Source organism: Bombina bombina, chromosome 9, assembly GCF_027579735.1.
Source record: "Bombina bombina isolate aBomBom1 chromosome 9, aBomBom1.pri, whole genome shotgun sequence".
Lineage (NCBI taxonomy): Eukaryota > Metazoa > Chordata > Amphibia > Anura > Bombinatoridae > Bombina > Bombina bombina.
In genome coordinates, this window is record NC_069507.1 from 230,151,520 (window position 1) to 230,170,974 (window position 19,455).

Below are 19,455 nucleotides of genomic sequence, written 5' to 3' on the forward strand. Positions count from 1 at the left end.
AACTTGTTTAAAGTGTTGATTTATCCCCCCTCGCCAGTGTGGGGTTACCTTATCTATTCAGTGACATGCAGTAATAGGAGGCAAATCACCGGAGCAACCCGATGTGATTACCATCACAATATATAATTTAAAAAAAAATCAGCATTCATGACTGTTGCGCAATAAGGAGGCAGTGAGCTGTTCCGCTGCCCTCCATTCATTGTGCAACATGGATGCTGAATACGCTTCTTAGCTCACTATGAGCTAGCGCCACCCAGTGGTGGCTCACTGCGCACCATACACACTCCAATAGAAGAGGTTCTCAAAACCGCCTCTTTGATGGAGCTAAATCTACAGCCAATCAGCAGCATCAGCGCTGCAGGGGAGGCGTGCCTGCTGGTCTTGGCTGACTCGGCTGAGTGACATCGCATTAGCAGGAAGACACAGCAGTTAACAGGAGGGAGCTGCTGCGACGAACCAGGAGCCATGTGGGAGTGAGTCGGTCTGTCACACAGTGTCACTCAGAGAGAGGACGAGGATTTTGGTGTCCAGTGTCCGGCAAGTGTGAGACAGTGTCTAGTACACTGAGTACAGAGGACTTCACTGAGGAGGATTAGAAGAATGAGGGCCGTGAGTCCTGGACTGTGTGTGTTGTGCCGTCATCGGACAGGATGTCCTGAGGCTGCAACAGCTATTTAGGTATCCATTTGGCTGCTGGCCTGGCATTGGCAATGGCATGGAAATAAATATTTGTTATTTATTTTATTATGAATTAATGAATGATATTAGGCATAGGAAGGGCAGCTAAGTAAGGCAAGCATTAGCAAGCTGTAGTGTGTGTAAATGATCATGTTTTTTCAGCTACCCTACCATTGAAAAAATTAATAGGAACCCGGCGCATACAACCTTCCACTGCCAACCTGCCATTCATAATGTAACATAAACCATTAAATTACATGGCAGCTTTTTAAACCAGGTTGATAAATATTAAAATGGTGCCTAAATGATAACAAAAACACCATCACCTACACCATCCATCAGTACCTGCTGAAAATGCTTAACATAAGCAAAGTAAATTCAGTCATATTTGGATGTAGCTGAAGACAGATACAGGATAGCCCATGGGTGGGAAATGGAATTGGAAGGAATTGGAAATAAGGAATTATAATATTTAGTTATTATCATACGGCTAGATTACGAGTTTTGCGTTATGGCTCATAGCACTGCTTTTTCACTACCACTGCTATTACAAGTCTAGCAGGTATAGCTGTACTGCACACTTTTTTGGCCGTAACACAACGTAACTACTGCACCTTTCAAAAAGTCCTTTAACAAAAAGTGAGCGGTACAGCCTATACCGACAAGATTCGTACCGCCATCTAAAGTCAGTAGTTATGGGCTTTGCGCTACAAAGCTGTGCATAAAACTCATAACTAAAGTGTTACAAAGTACACTATCACCCATAAACTACCTATTAACCCCTAAACCGAGGCCCTCCCGCATCACAAACTGTAATAAAAATATTAACCCCTAATCTGCCTCTCCGGACATCGCCGCCACTATAATAAACATATTAACCCCTAAACTGCCGCACTCCCGCATCGCAAACACTAGTTAAATATTATTAACCCTAATCTGCCACCCCCACCCCTAAACCTAACCCTAAGTCTAACCCTAACACCCCTAACTGTAATATAATTAAAATAAATAAATCTAAATAAAAATTACTATCATTAATTAACTAATTCCTATTTAAAACTAAATACTTACCTATAAAATAAACCCTAAGCTAGCTACAATGTAACTAATAGTTACATTGTAGCTATCTTAGGTTTTATTTTTATTTAACAGCTAAGTTTGTATTTATTTTAACTAGGTAGACTAGGTAGTAAATAGCTATTAACTATTTACTAACTATCTAGTTAAAATAAATACAAATTTACCTGTAAAATAAAACCTAACCTGCCTCACACTAACACCTAACATTACACTAAAATGAAATAAATTACATTAATTAAATACAATTAACTAAATTACAAAAACAAAATAAACACTAAATTACACAAAATAAAATAGAAATTATCAAATATTTAAACTAATTACACCTAATCTAATAGCCCTATCAAAATAAAAAAAGTCCCCCCGAAATAAAAAAAACCCTAGCCTAAACTAAACTGCCAATAGCCCTTAAAAGGGCCTTTTGCAGGGCATTGCCCCAAAGAATTCAGCTCTTTTACCTGTAAAAAAAATACAAACAACCCACCAACAGTAAAACCCACCACCCACACAACCAAACCCCCCAAATAAAATCCTATCTAAAAAACCTAAGCTCCCCATTGCCCTGAAAAGGGCATTTGGATGGGCATTACCCTTAAAAGGGCATTTAGCTCTTTTTTGTTGTCCAAAACCCTAATCTAAAAATAAAACCCACCCAATAAACCCTTAATAAAACCTAATACTAACCCCCGAAGATCCACCGGACATTCATCCTCATCCAGCTGGGAGAAGTCTTCATCCAAGCGGCAAGAAGTCGTCCTCCAGGCGGGCAGAAGTCTTCATTCAGATGGCATCTTCTATCTTCATCCTTCCAACGCGGAGCAGCTCCATCTTCAAGACATCCGGCGTGGAGCATCCTCTTCTTTTGATCCCTCTTAAAGAATGAAGGTTCCTTTAAATGACGTCATCCAAGATGGCATCCCTTGAATTCCGATTGGCTGATAGAATTCTATCAGCCAATCGGAATTAAAGGGTAAAAAATCCTATTGGCCAACAGGATTGAGCTCGCATTCTATTGGCTATTCCAATTTACCCTTTAATTCCGATTGTCTGATAGAATTCTATCAGCCAATCGGAATTCAAGGGACGCCATCTTGGATGACGTCTCTTAAATGGAACCTTCAGTGTACGGCTGGGACATTATGAAGAGGATACTCCGTGCATAACACTAAGATCCACTTACAGTTTTTGAAGACCGGACATCCATCCTCATCCAGCCGGGAGAAGTCTTCATCCAAGCGGGCAGAAGTCCTCAATGAAGCTTAGGTTTTTTAGATACAATTTTATTTGGGGGGTTTGGTTGTGTGGGTGCTGGGTTTTACTGTTGTGGGGCTGTTTGTAATTTTTTTACAGGTTAAAGAGCTGATTTCTTTGGGGCAATGCCCCGCAAAAGGCCCTTTTAAGGGCTATTGGCAGTTTAGTTTAGGCTAGGTTTTTTTTTATTTGGGGGGGGGTTATTTTTATAGGGCTATTAGATTAGGTGTAATTAGTTTACATATTTGATCATTTCTTTTTTATTTTGTGTAATTTAGTGTTTATTTTTTTTTTGTAATGTAATTATTTGTATTTAATTAATGTAATTTGTTTAATTTTAGTGTAATGTTAGGTGTTAGTGTAACTCAGGTTAGGTTTCATTTTACAGGTAAATTTGGTGTTGGCGATGTCGGGGTGGCAGATTAGGGGTGTTTAGACTCGGGGTTTATATTAGGGTGTTAGGTTTAAACGTAACTTTTCTTTCCCCATAGAAATCAATGGGGCTGCGTTACGGAGCTTTACACTCCTTTATTGCAGGTGTTAGGCTTTTATTAGCCGGCTCTCCCCATTGATGTCTATGGGGAAATCGTGCACGAGCACGTAAAACCAGCTCAAAGCAGCGCTGGTATTTGTGTGCGGTATGGAGCTCAACGCAACCATATTGCCCGCTAACGCAGGTTTTTTGAAAACCTGTAATAGCAGCGCTATTAAAGGTGAGCGGTGGAAATAACTTGCAAGTTATTACCGAGCCGCTCATAACGCAAAACTCGTAATCTGGCCGATAGTTAGCTAGCTTTAGCTAAGCATTACAGTAGTATCTACTAATAGTAATATCAACTTCTAAATCTATCTAACATGCTGCAAAATAAAAAAGGAATGATTCATTCCTTTTTTATTTTGCAGCATGTAGATAGATTTCGAAATTGAACAGTGAAATAAATAACCGTTTCCAAACAAGTGCTCCACTGCTGTTGTTGAACTTGACCTACTGTCCCTTTATTGTATATATTTCCCCATTAGGTAACAACTGATAAATTCTTATTCTTAGAGATCATAGAGATGTTACTAACTACAGATCATAATTTATTTTAGTTAATATTTAATAAGGTCTTACTTGAGGTTGTTTCACATATAAATTATAATGAGAAAGCTGCTTTATGATAATTTTTTTACAGTATGCATCCTGCCATCCTGTGCCAAGAAAACATCTTTTTTCTATGGGACTTCCATAGCGCTGGTATTATGAGCACCTTTTGAGGGGCATTGCCCCAAAGAAATCAGTTCTTTTACCTGTAAAAAAAAAATACAAACAACCCCCCTAACAGTAAAACCCACCACCCACACAACCAACCCCCCAAATAAAATACTATGTAAAAAAACCTAAGCTCTCCATTTCCCTGAAAAGGGCATTTGGATTGGCATTGCCCTTAAAAGGCAAGTTAGCTCTTTTGCGGCCCAAACCCTAATCTAAAAACCCACCCAATATACCCTTAAAAAAAACTAACACTAACCCCCTGAAGATCGGCTTACTGTTCTGAAGACCAGACATCCATCCTCAAGGAAGCGGCAGAAGTCTTCATCCAACCGGGCCAAAGTCCTCAACGAAGCCGGGAGAAGTCTTCATCCAAGTCGGGCGAAGTGGTCCTCCAGACGGGCAGAAATCTTCATCCAGACGGCATCTTCTATCTTCATCCAACCGACGCGGAGCGGGTCCATCTTCAAGACATCCGACGCAAAGCATCCTCTTCAAACGAAGTATTCTTACTGAATGACGGTTTCTTTAAGTGACGTCATCCAAGATGGCGTCTCTTAGATTTCGATTGCAATCAGTCAATAGGATTGAGCTTGCATTCTATTGGCTGTAGGGGGCAGCAGATTAGGGGTTAATACATATAATGTAGGTGATGGTGGTGTCCGGAGCGGCAGATTAGGGGTTTATAAGTATAATGTAGGTGTCGGCGATGTCGGGGGCAGCAGATTAGGGGTTAATAAGTGTAAGATTAGGGGTGACTCGGGGTTTATGTTAGGGTGTTAGGTGTAAACATAAATTGTATTTCCCCATAGGAATCAATTGTACTGAGTTAAGGAGTTTTACGCTGCTTTTTTGCAGGTGTTAGACTTTTTCTCAGCCGGCTCTCCCCGTTGATTCCTATGGGGAAATCGTGCAGGATCACGTACGATCAGCTCACCGCTGACTTAAGCAGCGCTGGTATTGAAGTGCGGTAAGGAGCACAATTTTGCTCATTGCTCACTTCTTGCCTTTTAACGCCGGGTTTGTAAAAACTCATAATACCAGCGCTGCAGGTAAGTAAGTGGTGAGAGAAAACTGCTTGTTAGCACCGCATAGCCTCTAACGCAAAACTCGTAATCTAGCCGAATGCTTTGTGCAGAGCATATCAATACAGAGTCAGAGCAGTGTACCAAACTAAACCTGCACTTTTTTTTATATATTTTAGTCAACATATTACTAACATGTTATTTGAGATACTTATTTAAAATAAAATCAAGGTCATGTTACAAACAAAGTGCATATTGGAGGCCATTTCTGTTGTGGATTAAGTGTAATGTTTTAATTTATTTATTGTCATTATTGTTTTATTTGCATGTCTTTTTTATTTGCATGTCTTTAAACTATTTTTTTTTTTTTTAGTTTTCAAAAGAGCTTTATTGGTCTTATCATGTTTACAAGTAAGAGTATGCGAATAATAAGAGAGAAACAAAACAGAAACAAATTTAGTAATGCGAGGACACATCTCGTCCTCTAAACAGTCTATAGACACACATTGTAAGATGACTAGTATATTGTTCAAGGAAATTCCGTTAATATAGAGATTAGTTAAAGTACATATTGGTACCTTGTAGCACGAATGGGGGAGACCCAAGGGTCTCTTGGCCCGGATAAGGGGGGAAAGGATAGAAGTCTAGAAGTGAGAAGAGGGGGGGGGAGGAAGAGAGTTGAGGAGTATGTCGTCAGTGAGAAGTGGGTGTTTAAAAAAAAAAGCCATCTGGGTCCAGTCGGGTCTATCCCTAAGTCAGATCTCCTATCCCGCCCAAGAGGGCTAAGAGGGAGAAAGAACATTAGGTCTCCAGGTTGTGTCATAGATGTCTTTCCAGTCGGCTCATGTAAGCTCAAATAGGTCAGAATTGCCTAGATTATAAAATATGCTTTTTTCCATATTGTATAAGTAAGCCATATAGGAGCAAACTCTCGTCCAGCTAGGTGGGGACTCTGATTTCCAGTCACAGGCTATCAGATGTTTGATGGACATGAAAAGGTATATACTTATGTAAGCGTGATGCTTGGGGATAGAGTGAGTACCTATGTGTAGCAGGGCAACTGCGGGAGAGCTACGTAAGGAGATTCCCAATTTGGGAAGGACTCTAAAACATTTTGTCCATAAGGGGCGTATTTTAGGACATTCCCACCAAATGTGTAGAGAGTCCCCTCTCTGACCACAACCCCTCCAACAATACGGAGATGTGCTAGGGAATATTTTAACTAGCCTGGAGGGCACGTAATACCAATGAGCCACCAACTTATAATAAGTTTCAAATAGGGTGGTGCAGTGTATGGCTTTTTTGGTTCGTTCAAGCGCTTTTTCCCAATCATCTATTGTGAGTGATTTGTCTAGCAGGGTTCCCCACTTTAAAAGGTGGGGAGCCAAGTCTGAGTTTAGATCAGAGTCCAACAGGGTATAATGTCTGGAGAGTGGCCTATAAAGCCTCTTTCCTTGGTTCCAAGTGGTCTCCCACGGGGTTAATGGGTGGTTTAACTGAGGCTTAAAGCCCCAGGAGGTCAGGAAGCTTTTAATACGATAATATTAAAATTTCAGGATATGGGGTATGGTCACCTCAGCTCCCAACTGCGACACAGATTTAAATCCACACTCCGGTGGTGGAAGCCAGAGGTCCGAGACCACCTTTATTCCGATTTGGGTCCATTTCCGTGGATGGGCATCCTGTAGGCCTACCAATAGGCCGGACAAGGAGGTTATGGGGGAGGGGTGAGGGGCAATTTGTCTAGAGTGGCGGATTTTATCCCAAAATTGCAGGCATTCCTGGACGATGGGATTTAACAGGGATAGTTCCCTACGACAATGTGTAGGCGTCCAAATCAGGTCACGCAATGTTAAGTTGTAGGGTAATGAGGCCTGTTCAATGGAGTGCCATTTGGAGGAAGACTGCATGACTCCCCATTGAGAGATGTGGGTGAGCATGGCTCCCTCGTAGTAACGCACTATCGAGGGAGAGCCCAAACCTCCTTTTGACCTAGGCAGCTGCAGAACTCTCTGCGCCACTCTCTGGGGTTTGTTCTGCCATATATGTTTAGTGAACTCGCTTTGAAATTGTAATAGAATATGTCTGGGAACTCTGATTGGCAGACAGCGGAATAAGTATGTGAGACGAGGTAGAAAAGACATCTTTAAAGCTGCGATCCGTCCCAGCCATGAGACCTGCGAGAGGTTCCAACTCCCACTGAGGGAGCGAAGCTCCGACAGTAAGGGGAGGTAATTATCCCTGATAATCCGGGGGAAGTCGTTGGACAGTTTAACTCCCAGATGGGTCACTGAAGTTTCCGACCATCTGAACGGATATTTGGATTTTAGAGGGGCCATAGTCGAGTTCTGGTAGCCTTGGGTGTAAATCTCAGTTTTAGGAGTATTTAGTTTGTAGTGCGAATGGGCACTAAATTCCCTGACTATCCGTAAAAGTCTAGGGAGGGTGGTCGTGAGATCGGAGGAGAAAAGGGTAATGTCATCAGCAAATAAGGCTATATTATGTTTGGTACCACATAGGGTAATCCCACTCATGTGCGGGTCAAGTCTAATTTGTTCTGCCAACGGCTCGATGGCCAGCGCGAAGAGCAGGGGTGATAGGGGGCAGCCCTGTCTAGTCCCGTTGGAAATTTGGAAAGGGGGAGTTTGGAAACCGAGTCCCTTTACCGAGGCAGAGGGGGTAGAGTATAAGGCTTTGATTGCTCCCATGAGGGAGCTCGGAAGTTGAAAGGTGTCTAGTACTTCCCACAGATAGCGCCATCTCACCCGATCAAAGGCCTTTTCTGCATCTAACGATATGATCGCCAAAGGTTTGTTGAGGCTAGACGACAGAGTCATCACATTCAAGAGTCTTCTAGTATTATCTGGTCCCTCTCTTTTGGGGATAAATCCTACCTGGTCTGGGTTGATTAAATAGGGGAGAAGGTTGGCAATACGATTAGCTAAAATTTTTGAGAAGAACTTAATATCAGTATTGATTAGTGAGATTGGCCTGTAGCTGGCACAAAGAGAGGGGTCCTTATTAGGTTTCAATATAGTTACAATAGTGGCTTCAAGAAATTCACTCTTAAATTTACCTTCCTTCCTAGCCAAGTTGAAGAGTCTAAGAAGCAGGGGGGAGAGTTCTTGGATATAGGTTTTGTAGAAATGCACTGGGAAGCCATCTGGCCCAGGTGATTTAAATGATTTAGAATTCTTGATAACTTGTTGCACTTCTCTAAGAGAAAATGGGAGGTTTAGGGTTTCCTTTTGATCGGGTGAGAGGGACGGTAGGTTCAAAGCTTTTAAGTACTCGCGAATGGAGTCTTCTGAGGTCACAGGGGGGTTCTCTGATTTTTCTATGTTATAGAGGTTGGAGTAAAACTCGGCAAAAGCCTCCCCTATTTGTGAGGGAATTTTAAGGAGGGAGCCCTCCTTGACAATGCCATGTATGCGTGAGATACTAGCTCTGTTTCTGAGTTTATTGGCTAGGAGAGTGTCCGCCTTGTTGCCCTTATAAAAATACAGTTGCTTAAGTTTAGTTAGGTTATCCTGGGTTCTCCGAAGCTCTAGCTGAGAGATGTGATTTTTAAGATCAGTTATTTGTGTCGTTAAGGAGTTAGTAGGGTTTACTCTATTTTGGGCCTCTAATTCTCTAAGTTTAATGTGAGACTGAGACAGCGAGAGACCCGCTTGCCTTCGTATTTTAGCCTGTTCGGATATCATTAAACCTCTTATGGTTGCTTTAGCAGCTCCCCATAGGGTGTCATCACCAACCTGAGCCCGGTCATTAGTTTCAAAAAAGTGTCTAATTTCTGTACGTAATTTTTCTCTGAGGGGAATATCTTGCAAAAGGTTGTGGGGCATGCGCCAGGAGGGTCTAGAGCGAGTGGTGTTTGAAGATATAAGGTCGGCAGTAACGCAATCATGATCAGACCAGGGGCAAATATGGATGGCCGTGTTAGTGACTAGATCTAGAGAGTCTGCCGTGGAGAATATGTAGTCGAGTCTGGAGTATTGTCGGTGTGGCTGTGAATAGTGCGTGTAGTCTCGGTCTTGAGTGTGAATGGCCCTCCAAATGTCAAATAACCCTGAGCCTGTCATGAGAGTACGGAATTTCGCTGCAAGTCGTTCGGTAGAGGGAGGGGCCCTAGCTAAGTCAGAAGATTTTCTATCCAGTTTCGGTTCCCATGTCATATTGAAGTCTCCCGAGATAATGACCCTACCCTGTTTGTGCTGGGAGATGACGTGGAGAATGTGTTTGAGGCACTTGGGTTGGTGAGTGTTGGGTAGATAGACTGATACAAGTGTATAGGGCACGTGGTTAATGTTACAGACCAGGATGATATATCTGGCCTGTGGGTCTCTGATGGTCAAGACTGGTTCAATAGCTAGTCTCTTGTGCAGGAGAATTGCAGTGCCCCTGGCTTTTTTAGTAAAGGGAGCATACTCAATATGTGTGTAATCCCTGGAGGAAAGTCTGATCGGTTCATCATTTAACCAATGCGTCTCTTGGAGGAACACCACGTCAGGATTGTGGTGTTTCAGCGAGCGCAATAAAAGACTTCTCTTAAAGGGGGTGTTAAGTCCTCTAACGTTTTGAGTAAGAAACCTCAAAGGAGAGCAGGTCATGTCTAGTGATGATTGAAAGTTGGAGCCGGGAAGTCGGAGTACCTAGGTCTGAAAGACAAAGTGGGGAAAAAGAGAAGAGAATGGGGGGATAGGTAAGTAGGAAAGGGGGACACTGAGTAGTGTCTCTGGTGTGGTGGAAGTAGTCCACCTCAAGGGAGCCCTAGCGTGGGCTTCAGTTGGGGGGCTGAGTAAACAGCTCCGGAGCTAGCACAGCGGGGAAGAAACGTCAACCCCGCTCTAAGGATGTATTTGTCATAATATAAAGTGCTTAAACCAAAACAATTACAAAACAGCAAATAATATAACTTATCATAACTTATAATATATAACCTATTCCATAAGTAACCATTATAGCGGCTCAAAAAGTCTCATAGGAACCTTGCCTGAGACAATATGCAGGCTAGGCACAAAGTACCATCAGGAGAGATCTAAGAGCCGACAAACTTCTAAACCAGGTTGGGTGACTTCTGTAGGAGCCTATTCAGTGGGCTCAGGGTGTCCTTGAGAAGCTTGCAGATGTTGTATCTTGGGCCTTTTGATTCTCTGTTCTTTCGTTGACCATTCAGGGGCTGAAGCTCTCAAGGCAGACTGAGGTTGAGCCCGTATACTCAGGGGGTCCACTAATAGTCCCCATGAGGCTAATAGAGTCATACCCTGAGAGGGTGTAGTGATGGTTATGGATTGGTTATCTTTGGTAACTATGAGCCTGGTTGGGAACCCCCATCGATATCGGTAGTTGGCCTTGCGCAGAGCAGTAGTTACTGACTGGAAGTGTCGACGCTGTTGGAGGGTATGTGCCGAAAGGTCGGGTAATATTTGTACCCCCTCAAACCTACCACTTAGATTTGGTTTATGGTAAGCAGCTTGAAGGAGGCGATCTTTATATAAGTAGCTATGAAAGCACACTACAATGTCCCTCGGCTTGTCAGAACTCACCGACCTGGGGCGCAGTGCCCTGTGCGCTCTCTCCATTGTGCCAGATAGGCCTTCAGGGGTGCCTATAAGCTCTTTGAAGAGATCTTGGAGGTAGCCTTGGATGTCTGCTGGAGCCACCGTTTTTGGGACTCCCCTGAATCTGATATTACTTTGCCTCGATCTGTCCTCCATGTCAGCCAGTTTAGATTCTAATTGTGAGATCTGCTCAGCCAGGTTTTCAGCATAGGCCAGGATGTTGGATTGATCCACAGCCTGATCATCTTGCTTGCGCTCTAGCGCATCAACTCTGTCACCAATTTCTGAAATTTCTTTCTTGAGTTCTGTGGAGCTGCGCTGGATTTCTTGGGTAATGGACTTAGTCTGGATGGCCAGGAGTTTCTTGAGCGATGATTCTGTAATGTAATGTTGGGAGGAAGATGCTGAGTGTTGGCTAGATTGAGACTCTTCATCTTGGGAGTCCGGTTCACTCATTTCACCACTTAGGTGGGATGGGGGTTCCTTGGAAGCGTTGGTAAAATGGTCAAAGACTGTCTTCCTAGGTTTGGGGTTAGACTTTGAATGTTTCTTTATTATGTGAGGCATCTTATAGGCTAGTGATTAGATCTCTGGAAGGCAAGGTAGTAAATCTCTGGGGGTTCAAAGGCAATAACCTGCTGTTTTGGAAGAAATTCAAGGGTTAAACATACCAAAGTGAAGCACGTAGTTTACATAATGCCTATATCGTAGTTAGAGCGGGGCTGAGTCACACTTCAAAAGGAGAAGTTACATGAGTACTTAATTTTGTTGCTACCACCCAAGTCTCTCACCTCGGGGAGTAGGGGGATACGTCCCGAAGGAAGGGGGAAGGGAATTGGAAGTGACCCACCCGGACTAGCCGGGCGGGAGCGGGGAGGTGAGGGGTTAGACAGCAGTAGTTAGGGGTTAGTCAATATACCACAAGTGCCTTGTTAAATTAGAAATAGCGAGTCCGACTGTGTCAGAATATAAGGTGAGGGAGTGATATCAGTACATAGACGGGCTTGTAAACCCAGGCTATCCGGAGCCGTGGCCCCTGTCAGCTAGTGCACAGATCGAAAGGCTAAGATTTCCTTCTCAAATAGTTAATAATTTGGGTAGGTGCAGTAGACAGGCAGGGGAAACTGGGGTCCAGACAATGTGGAATCACAAGTCCTGTAGGAGAGAGAACAAAAGTTATGTGGGGTCAATACAATCAAATAGAATGAAACATTCCACTCTAAGCAAGGCCACAAAGGAACAGAGGCCTGTAGCCAGTTAGGGCCTGAGGAAACCTGTGAAAGGAAACAGTTGTTATAAAATGACACTACACCATGGGTATCAAGCCCAAGGACAATTGCACTGACGCAGCAGCCTTTCACATTTATTCTTTTACTAAGAGTTCAGAATAGAGTCCCACAGTCTCGAGAGAGTAAGATGGAGATGGGGTAGCAGAGATCAAGCTCTCTGAGTTATCTGATAGGAAAGGGGGCTATGTAAGTTATTACCCAGGGGTGGGGTAAATTATTTTCCTCCCAGTCTATGCAGAAAGAGAGAATGCACAGTCACTGTCACTTTATGTAAGGCTCTCTAGGCTGAACCTTTTTGAGACCTCTCAATCTGCTAGGCTAGGTCAATTAGTACAAATGCCCAGTGTGTGTGGATGTCCTCCGTGGATGGGCCCAGCGGCAGGGGCTGGCGTTACTGCAACAAAAGTATAGTAGTAGGAAAGTTGAATATTAACCTCTAGTATTGTCCTGATAGGGTTGAGGAATTAGCAACAAAAGAGGTTCACAAATGCTTATGTAGCAGAATGCTGACTGGTGTGGAGGTTGTATGGCAAACCAAGGAGAGTGGCTTAGGTAGTTCTCCTTTTATCTATGTCTGTAGCTCTCTGCACTAGGGGTTTGTGACTATGCGCAGGCTGCGTGGAATAAGAGAGAAGAGCTGTACCAGGGCCGATGCCTCAGCTGTTCCCTTTATGTTCCCTCTCAGGTGGGCGAGTGCAGATCTTATTACAAGCTGAAAGTCTATAAAGAAGCAGCCTGGGCCACAGCGTTTTGTGAGCTGGGGGGTGGTAGGTGTAATCCGGGGGTGTATTATGTAAAATACTATGGCTTCCTCCTTAGGAGTGTATAGGTTACCAGCAGGGGTGAGCCTTAGGTAGTCCCTGGGTGTGGGGAGCCCAAGTAGGCCTCTAGGATGCAGTGGCGCAGTGTCAAATGAATCACCAGGCTAGGCCCAAGATGGCGGGCGTTCGTGCCTTTTTCAAGCAGGTTAGCTCTCTAACAACCTCCTGCGTGGGCCCCGATTAACTACACAGGCTCTCCCTCTCCCCTAAATGGCTCAGACGTTCACCCCCTGAGGTCCACAACATAGGCGGCACTAACCTTAGAGGGTCACTGGCACAGCTAGGTAAGGCTCCCAACCGCACGGTCCTTCTTCTTCCTAGGGCCAGGCTGCAGGGTGTATGCTCCGGAGCGGATCCCCGGCCCTCCGGAGCTGGTCAGGTGAAGTGAGGCTGGCAGTCAATCTCCGCCAACAGGAGGAGTCCTTCGGATTCAGTCGGGTGGAACAATCAGTCCCGCGGCCTCTGTGTTCTTCTGAGGGAGTGCTCCGGAGCGGATCCCCGACCCTCCGGAGCTTTGTGGTATTCGGCAGGCGGCTGGTAACAGTAGGGAGACCCCCAGGAGACAAAGGTCCTCCGCAGCTTATCCCAGTGAGAGGTCTGACAGGCCGCCAGTCACCGAGTCACCCCCGGAGCAGTGTAGATTGCCGCCGCCACAGACTCGGTCACTGGATTCAAGCAAAGTCTCTTGATAATGTAGAAAAAGTGATCCGATCTATAGGGCTAGTCAGTGGGCTACATATGCATGGACTTTGGTCTCAATTTTTTTGCTAATTAATCAATTAATTAAGTTAGAAGCACCTTGTGTCTCAGGAGCTGAGCTGAAACACGTCTGGTCTGCACTGCGGCTAGCTCCGCCCCCCCGTCTTTAAACTATTTTATTTTCTAATTTAGAGGACAGGTAGACAGATTCTGATATTGTTAACCCTTATTGTTTTGTTCATCATACACAGTTAGCCTTACAAGAGGAGAAGTTAAGACTAGAAGAAGAGGCTTTATATGCTGCACAAGTTGTGAAGCAGCCAGGGCTGCCAAGCAAAGAAAGCTTTTGGAGGTCAGGGGACACAGACCTCAATTAAATATTTTAGTTCATGTAGTAAAAGTTCTGGTATACTTTCATGCAACCCCTAAGTCTTGTGCTGCCCAGTGCTCTGCATGTTGTTTTATTGTCAGCTCAAGAGTATACTTTTGCCCTTTTGTCTCCCATGCTTTTATAGAACCATATATGTATTGGTAGGTAATGGTATATGGACACTGGATTAGGTAGGAAATTCTTAACTAATCCAGTGTCCATATACCTACCAATACAGATATGGTTCTATAAAAGCATGGGAGAAAAAGGTCTAAAGTATACTCTTGAGCTGACAATAAAACAACATGCAGTGGGCAACACAAGACTTAGGGGTTGCATGAAAGGATACCAGAACTTTTACTACACCAACTAAGATATGCAATTTGGGCTTGTGTTCCCTCACCTCCAAAAGTGTTATCTGCTAGTTTGCAGCCCTGCCTGCTTCACGACTTATGCAGCATAAGGGTTAACAAATGCCTCCAAAAAATAGGGGGCTGAAAAAACAAATACATCATGCAGTGAGGGGGTGGTCAGCACAGTTATAAAAAGGTAGAGACATCAGGGAGGTGCCCGTTAGCACTTTACAGAGAGAATGACTGACTGTGATATGTTCTCTTTCTCTTCACTTTACAGAGCACAGTCAGTCTCTCTGTAAAGTGCTAACTGGCACCTCCCTGATGTCGCTTTCTTTTTATATATGGGCTTCTCGGGGGTATCATAGCCAGTGCCTCACCAGCCTCTGACATCACCGCATGTCACTGTATCTATTCCCTTAGTGGTTACAGTTATGTTATCATTTGATCTATCTTATATCTTTAACCATTTGTTTTTGATAAAAAGCTTTATGTGTGTTTAGATGTATTGTTAGTCTGTGTACACCCATTACACATCCCACATGTAAAAAACTTCAGATGATTATTATTTAGCCATGCTTCTTTCTTAATCTCTTTACTTCTATCATTTTTAGTCAAAATATTCTTTGGGTTAGGGTCTTTACGGAATACTATTCTGGGTCTATCCCTCAATATCTCCTCTAATCCTGGATCCCTTTTTAAGATATCCCAATTCTTTTATATTGTTTCTTTCAACTTAAAACCTTTAGTACTATAGTCAAGAATAATTGTTCCATATGTGCCATTCTCTTTCCAATCTCTTTGTTTGTCTTTGTTCATAAGGATGTCATCTCTATCTATCTTCTCTACTTTTTTAATAGAAATTTAGCAGAGCTCTGGTTAACTGGTTTGCAAAACAAAAAAGTGTCACAAAACACATGAAAACTACATTGAAAAGTGCAGTTACACTCATAATAACACTGTCTAATAAAAAATATTATAAAAAAATATTGCACAAAAGAGTTCTAAGGGCTCAAAGAAACGAGGTCTCAGGTGTTAGAAAAAAATAATGCTGCAAAGGCTTTAACATAGAGATACATACATACACATGTCTAAATATGTATATTTATGTATTTATAAGTGTACGTATTTATGTATTTATATGTGTATATATGTATTCACAGCAATATAGACACATATAAATACATAAATACATATGTACACATTTATATAAGTGCATTGGAGCTCTTTGCTCAAATAGAGGAAAACATGTAAAAGCATATTTAAGCAATATTTATATTTAATAAAGTGTTTATGTATTTACTGTAAATATTGCACATTCCAATGTTCTGCACATAGCAGAATATGTTCTATGTATTTATAAATATATATTCCTATATATATCTGTACAGTATATGTCTATACCTATATATATTAATATATATACTGTATATATATATATATATATATATATATATATATATGAGGTATAGCTATTTATTGTACTAAAATACAATCAGATATATGTAGAAATATGTATTCATGAATAAATATAACATTCTTCTATGTGAAGAACATTGGAATGTGAAATATTCATATTTTGATGTCAGGTTAGCGCACTTGAGAATATGCAATCATGTTTGCACACAAGTAGGATGTTAATGTTTTTTCCACTTTTTTGCTCCATTGACTTCTATGGGAGAATAAGTTAATGCACGCAATATTCTAACTTCAGCTTTTTACGCCCGTCAGTTTAGTGCAGGAGTGATAACTTTTGCTTTCAACTTACAATGCACGTTTTACCTGAGATAAAGCTTACTTCTAGCGGATTTAGCGTGTACGCGGGAGTGTTTAATACTGCTACAATCATAATCTGGCCTTTAACGTGTGCAATAATGTCATTGTTGCGGGGGTAAAATGTCCGTTACAAGAGTCATTTTAATGGGAAGAAGTGTAATTCTTAGGGAGTGAAAAATATGTACCAAGCTTAAAGGAATGTCTTAGTAATTTTCATGAACATATGTTTATTGAACAACAAGATGTAAATATTGCTTCAGATCCGAATATTAAGAGCTTTCTGCAAAAATGAAAAAAGAACATTCTTAATCAATCTTGGAATGTTATTACTCAAATTCTTTAACCTTTTAAAAAATCATCAATAATGTTGGAAGAGAAACTGCTTGACGATTGGGTCTAAGTTATCTTAGGAGGAGCCGGAGAGGTCTGTTTTAGTTTTTTTTTTCTTTTTTTTTTTCACTTTCACTCTGTGTATGGTTAGGAATGTCTTATCATACATAGAACAATTTCATGAAATTATTGATATACAACAATAAAAGTAGTTTATTTTCTCTTGGTGTTTTCATATGAAGTGAACCATATTAGTACATTCTTTTTTGTTATAATATGATGATACTGAAGGGAAAGGGAGGAAATGATAAGAAGAGACAAGGAAGGAGTAAAATTAGGGAAAAGGGAGATTAGGAGGATAAGAGAATAAGGAAAAGTAAAGAGAATGTCTCAGTTTATATGATAGAATTAGAGAGTCTGGTTTTTATTTTTTTTCACTAGTGGGCAATAGAGCATTGTTCCCTAATATAGATGTGAAATGTATTTAGAGTGTGTTTTTTTCACTAAAATAGGAGTATTGTCCCTTAATATGGATGTAAAATGCACTTAGAGTGTTTTTTTCTTTCTTCTCTACTGGACAAGGATTTTGTCTCTTAAATTGTGTGTGAAATGCACTGGGAGTGTTTTTTTTTCTCTCTCCTTTTTCTCTCTCCCTTAAATTGAATTTGGACTGAATTGTGTTAGGATTAAATAATATAGAATTAAACAATGATTGTTTTGCTGTATTTGTTTATTGTTTTTTATCTGTTGTTGGAAAATATTTTTTTTTTCTTACACACTGTACATATATTGTGTCTCATTAACAATATTAATCTAATGTGATTGTTATTTTTGCATTTGCTCTTAATGTTTTCTTTATGCTGTTTTCACATTTATCTTTGATTTAACTAATTTAAGAAAATAAAGAGAAAAAAAATCTCGAGAAAAATGTACCATGTCCATTTTATGGACTCAACAGAAAATAGGGCTGGTTTTCAATTTTTCCAGGGCTGTTTTTCATTCCCAGTCTGGTCCTGATAAGAGGTAATCAATATTCCACTTGATCTTAATTTACACATACATTACAGTGACCTAACACATTGAGGACTTCACTACACATTACAAAGCTGTATCAACAACAAACTTAAACCCTCAATGGTGTTAAAATGTTATAATAGGAAGTTCAAAAATACAAATATGAAAATATAAATATACTGAAGTGATAAAATAGATATATAGATGCAAATCTTGCACAATTAAAATTACCTCTTTTATGGTGAATTTTAAATTTTTCAAAATATTTATAGAACCATGTTTTGTTTATCAAACGTTCAAACCAAATGTATACTAATACTTCCATGCTGTACCACGCCTCGAGAACACCCTAGAACACTGGTGTTGAATAATTGCTCTTCTGCATTGCTGGTAGTTCTTGTATGTGAGATATGATGTATTAGGGCACTTCTAGCACAAATATATATATGTTAATGGAAGAACTACTTAATAACAAAATGCTAGAAGTCAATTTGATAACAGCAATAATAGCAGTGCAAGGATGGAATAGGTAATGTAAGAGGACCAAATTAATACAGATATATTTTTTTTAATTTTCAAATATTCTTGGTTACTGATATATTAAAAACAAATGTGATTAGAATAAGTTATTTATGGAGCCTACTATATTTGTAAATATTTCTGATAAGAAAAAAAAATAAAACAAATACTAATTACTCCTATAAAAGAAAATAAAAAAGAGAGTCAATTATTGTAGTTATTAAATATTTAACTTACGTGAATAGCTTTCTGTATTTCCAGTATTCAAGTAAAAAGTTTGGCTGTTTGATGTGTTCCCAGCATAGGTAACAGCATAGTGCCCCATGACAGGGCAACCACCAGTGGGGCATGGAAAAGCAGTGCCCTATGGAGATGAGAAAGTGCCATTAGTTTATCTTAGTGCAATAAATAATTTATTATTTTCTAAAGTGTTCCCGGTGAAAGCAGAAATCTAATGTCTATTATTATATTGTATGGGGTTTTTTTTTTATTTGGAGTAATAGTATATTTAACATGAGGTTTATTAATTAAACACTGCAATTTAATATATATACATACACACACACATATATATATATAACTAGTGTGAGTTGTTATACATTTTAAGCTGAAATAAACAAAGAGCAAGAAATCTGTAAGAGGGACATTATAAACGTCTTAACAACAGAGGTGGTTCTGGGGGAAGGGGTGCAAATATCCACCAGTGTTTAATTTTAGACCACATTGGACTGAGGAGGGTAAAAAACCGCAGTTACTACTCCCTGTCTCTGTACTTTTTTTGGCAGGTCAAACCCCACAACTACTTAACAACACCCCTGGACCACCAATGTGAAACATCCCAGATATAAACTCCATTAAAAGCCTGATGGAATTAATCATTTTGCCTCCATTGCTGTTGTCAATCAGAGACTGCATTAGACCAACACATTAGACAAATGACAGCACTGCCTTAAAAGCAGATAATTTTAGCATAACTGCAATTATGTATTTATTATTATTCTTTATTTATAAAGCGCCAACAGATTCCTCAGCGCTGCCCTTGGGTACAAGGATAAAAGTGCAACAGAGAAACAATACAATAAAAGACAACATTTTACAGACAAATACAGGGGGAATTGAGGGCCCTATTCCTGTGGGAACTTACAATCTAGATGGGTAGGAGGACAGGAAACAGGAGGTGGGGACTGCAAAGGTGAGAATGATATTAGTGAAGAGATAGATGAGGGCAACTGTAAGGTTAGTGAAGTTAATTTCTCACCAATTATTTGTCTTAATGTGTCATAGCCTGAAGCAACTGACACTGCTTTATTACTATCACTTTAGATTTAAACACCTTTAAAGTGATAGAAAGGTCAAAATTAAAATATGCATGGGTGCATTTTGATTATAAATTGAAGCATTTTTGCAGTATGCTTCCATTAACAAAAATACTTCATG

At 40.8% G+C, this 19,455-nt stretch overlaps 1 protein-coding gene across 1 annotated transcript in view; it reads right to left on the reverse strand.

Annotated features, from left to right (window-relative positions):
• LOC128640512 (pancreatic triacylglycerol lipase-like) overlaps window positions 1-19,455 on the reverse strand; it is a 174,623-nt gene that overhangs the window by 59,734 nt on the left and 95,434 nt on the right. Inside the window, exon 10 of the mRNA XM_053692988.1 lies at window positions 18,256-18,382. Coding sequence (XP_053548963.1) covers window positions 18,256-18,382 — 127 coding nt within the window. The remainder of the gene's footprint in view (window positions 1-18,255; window positions 18,383-19,455) is intronic.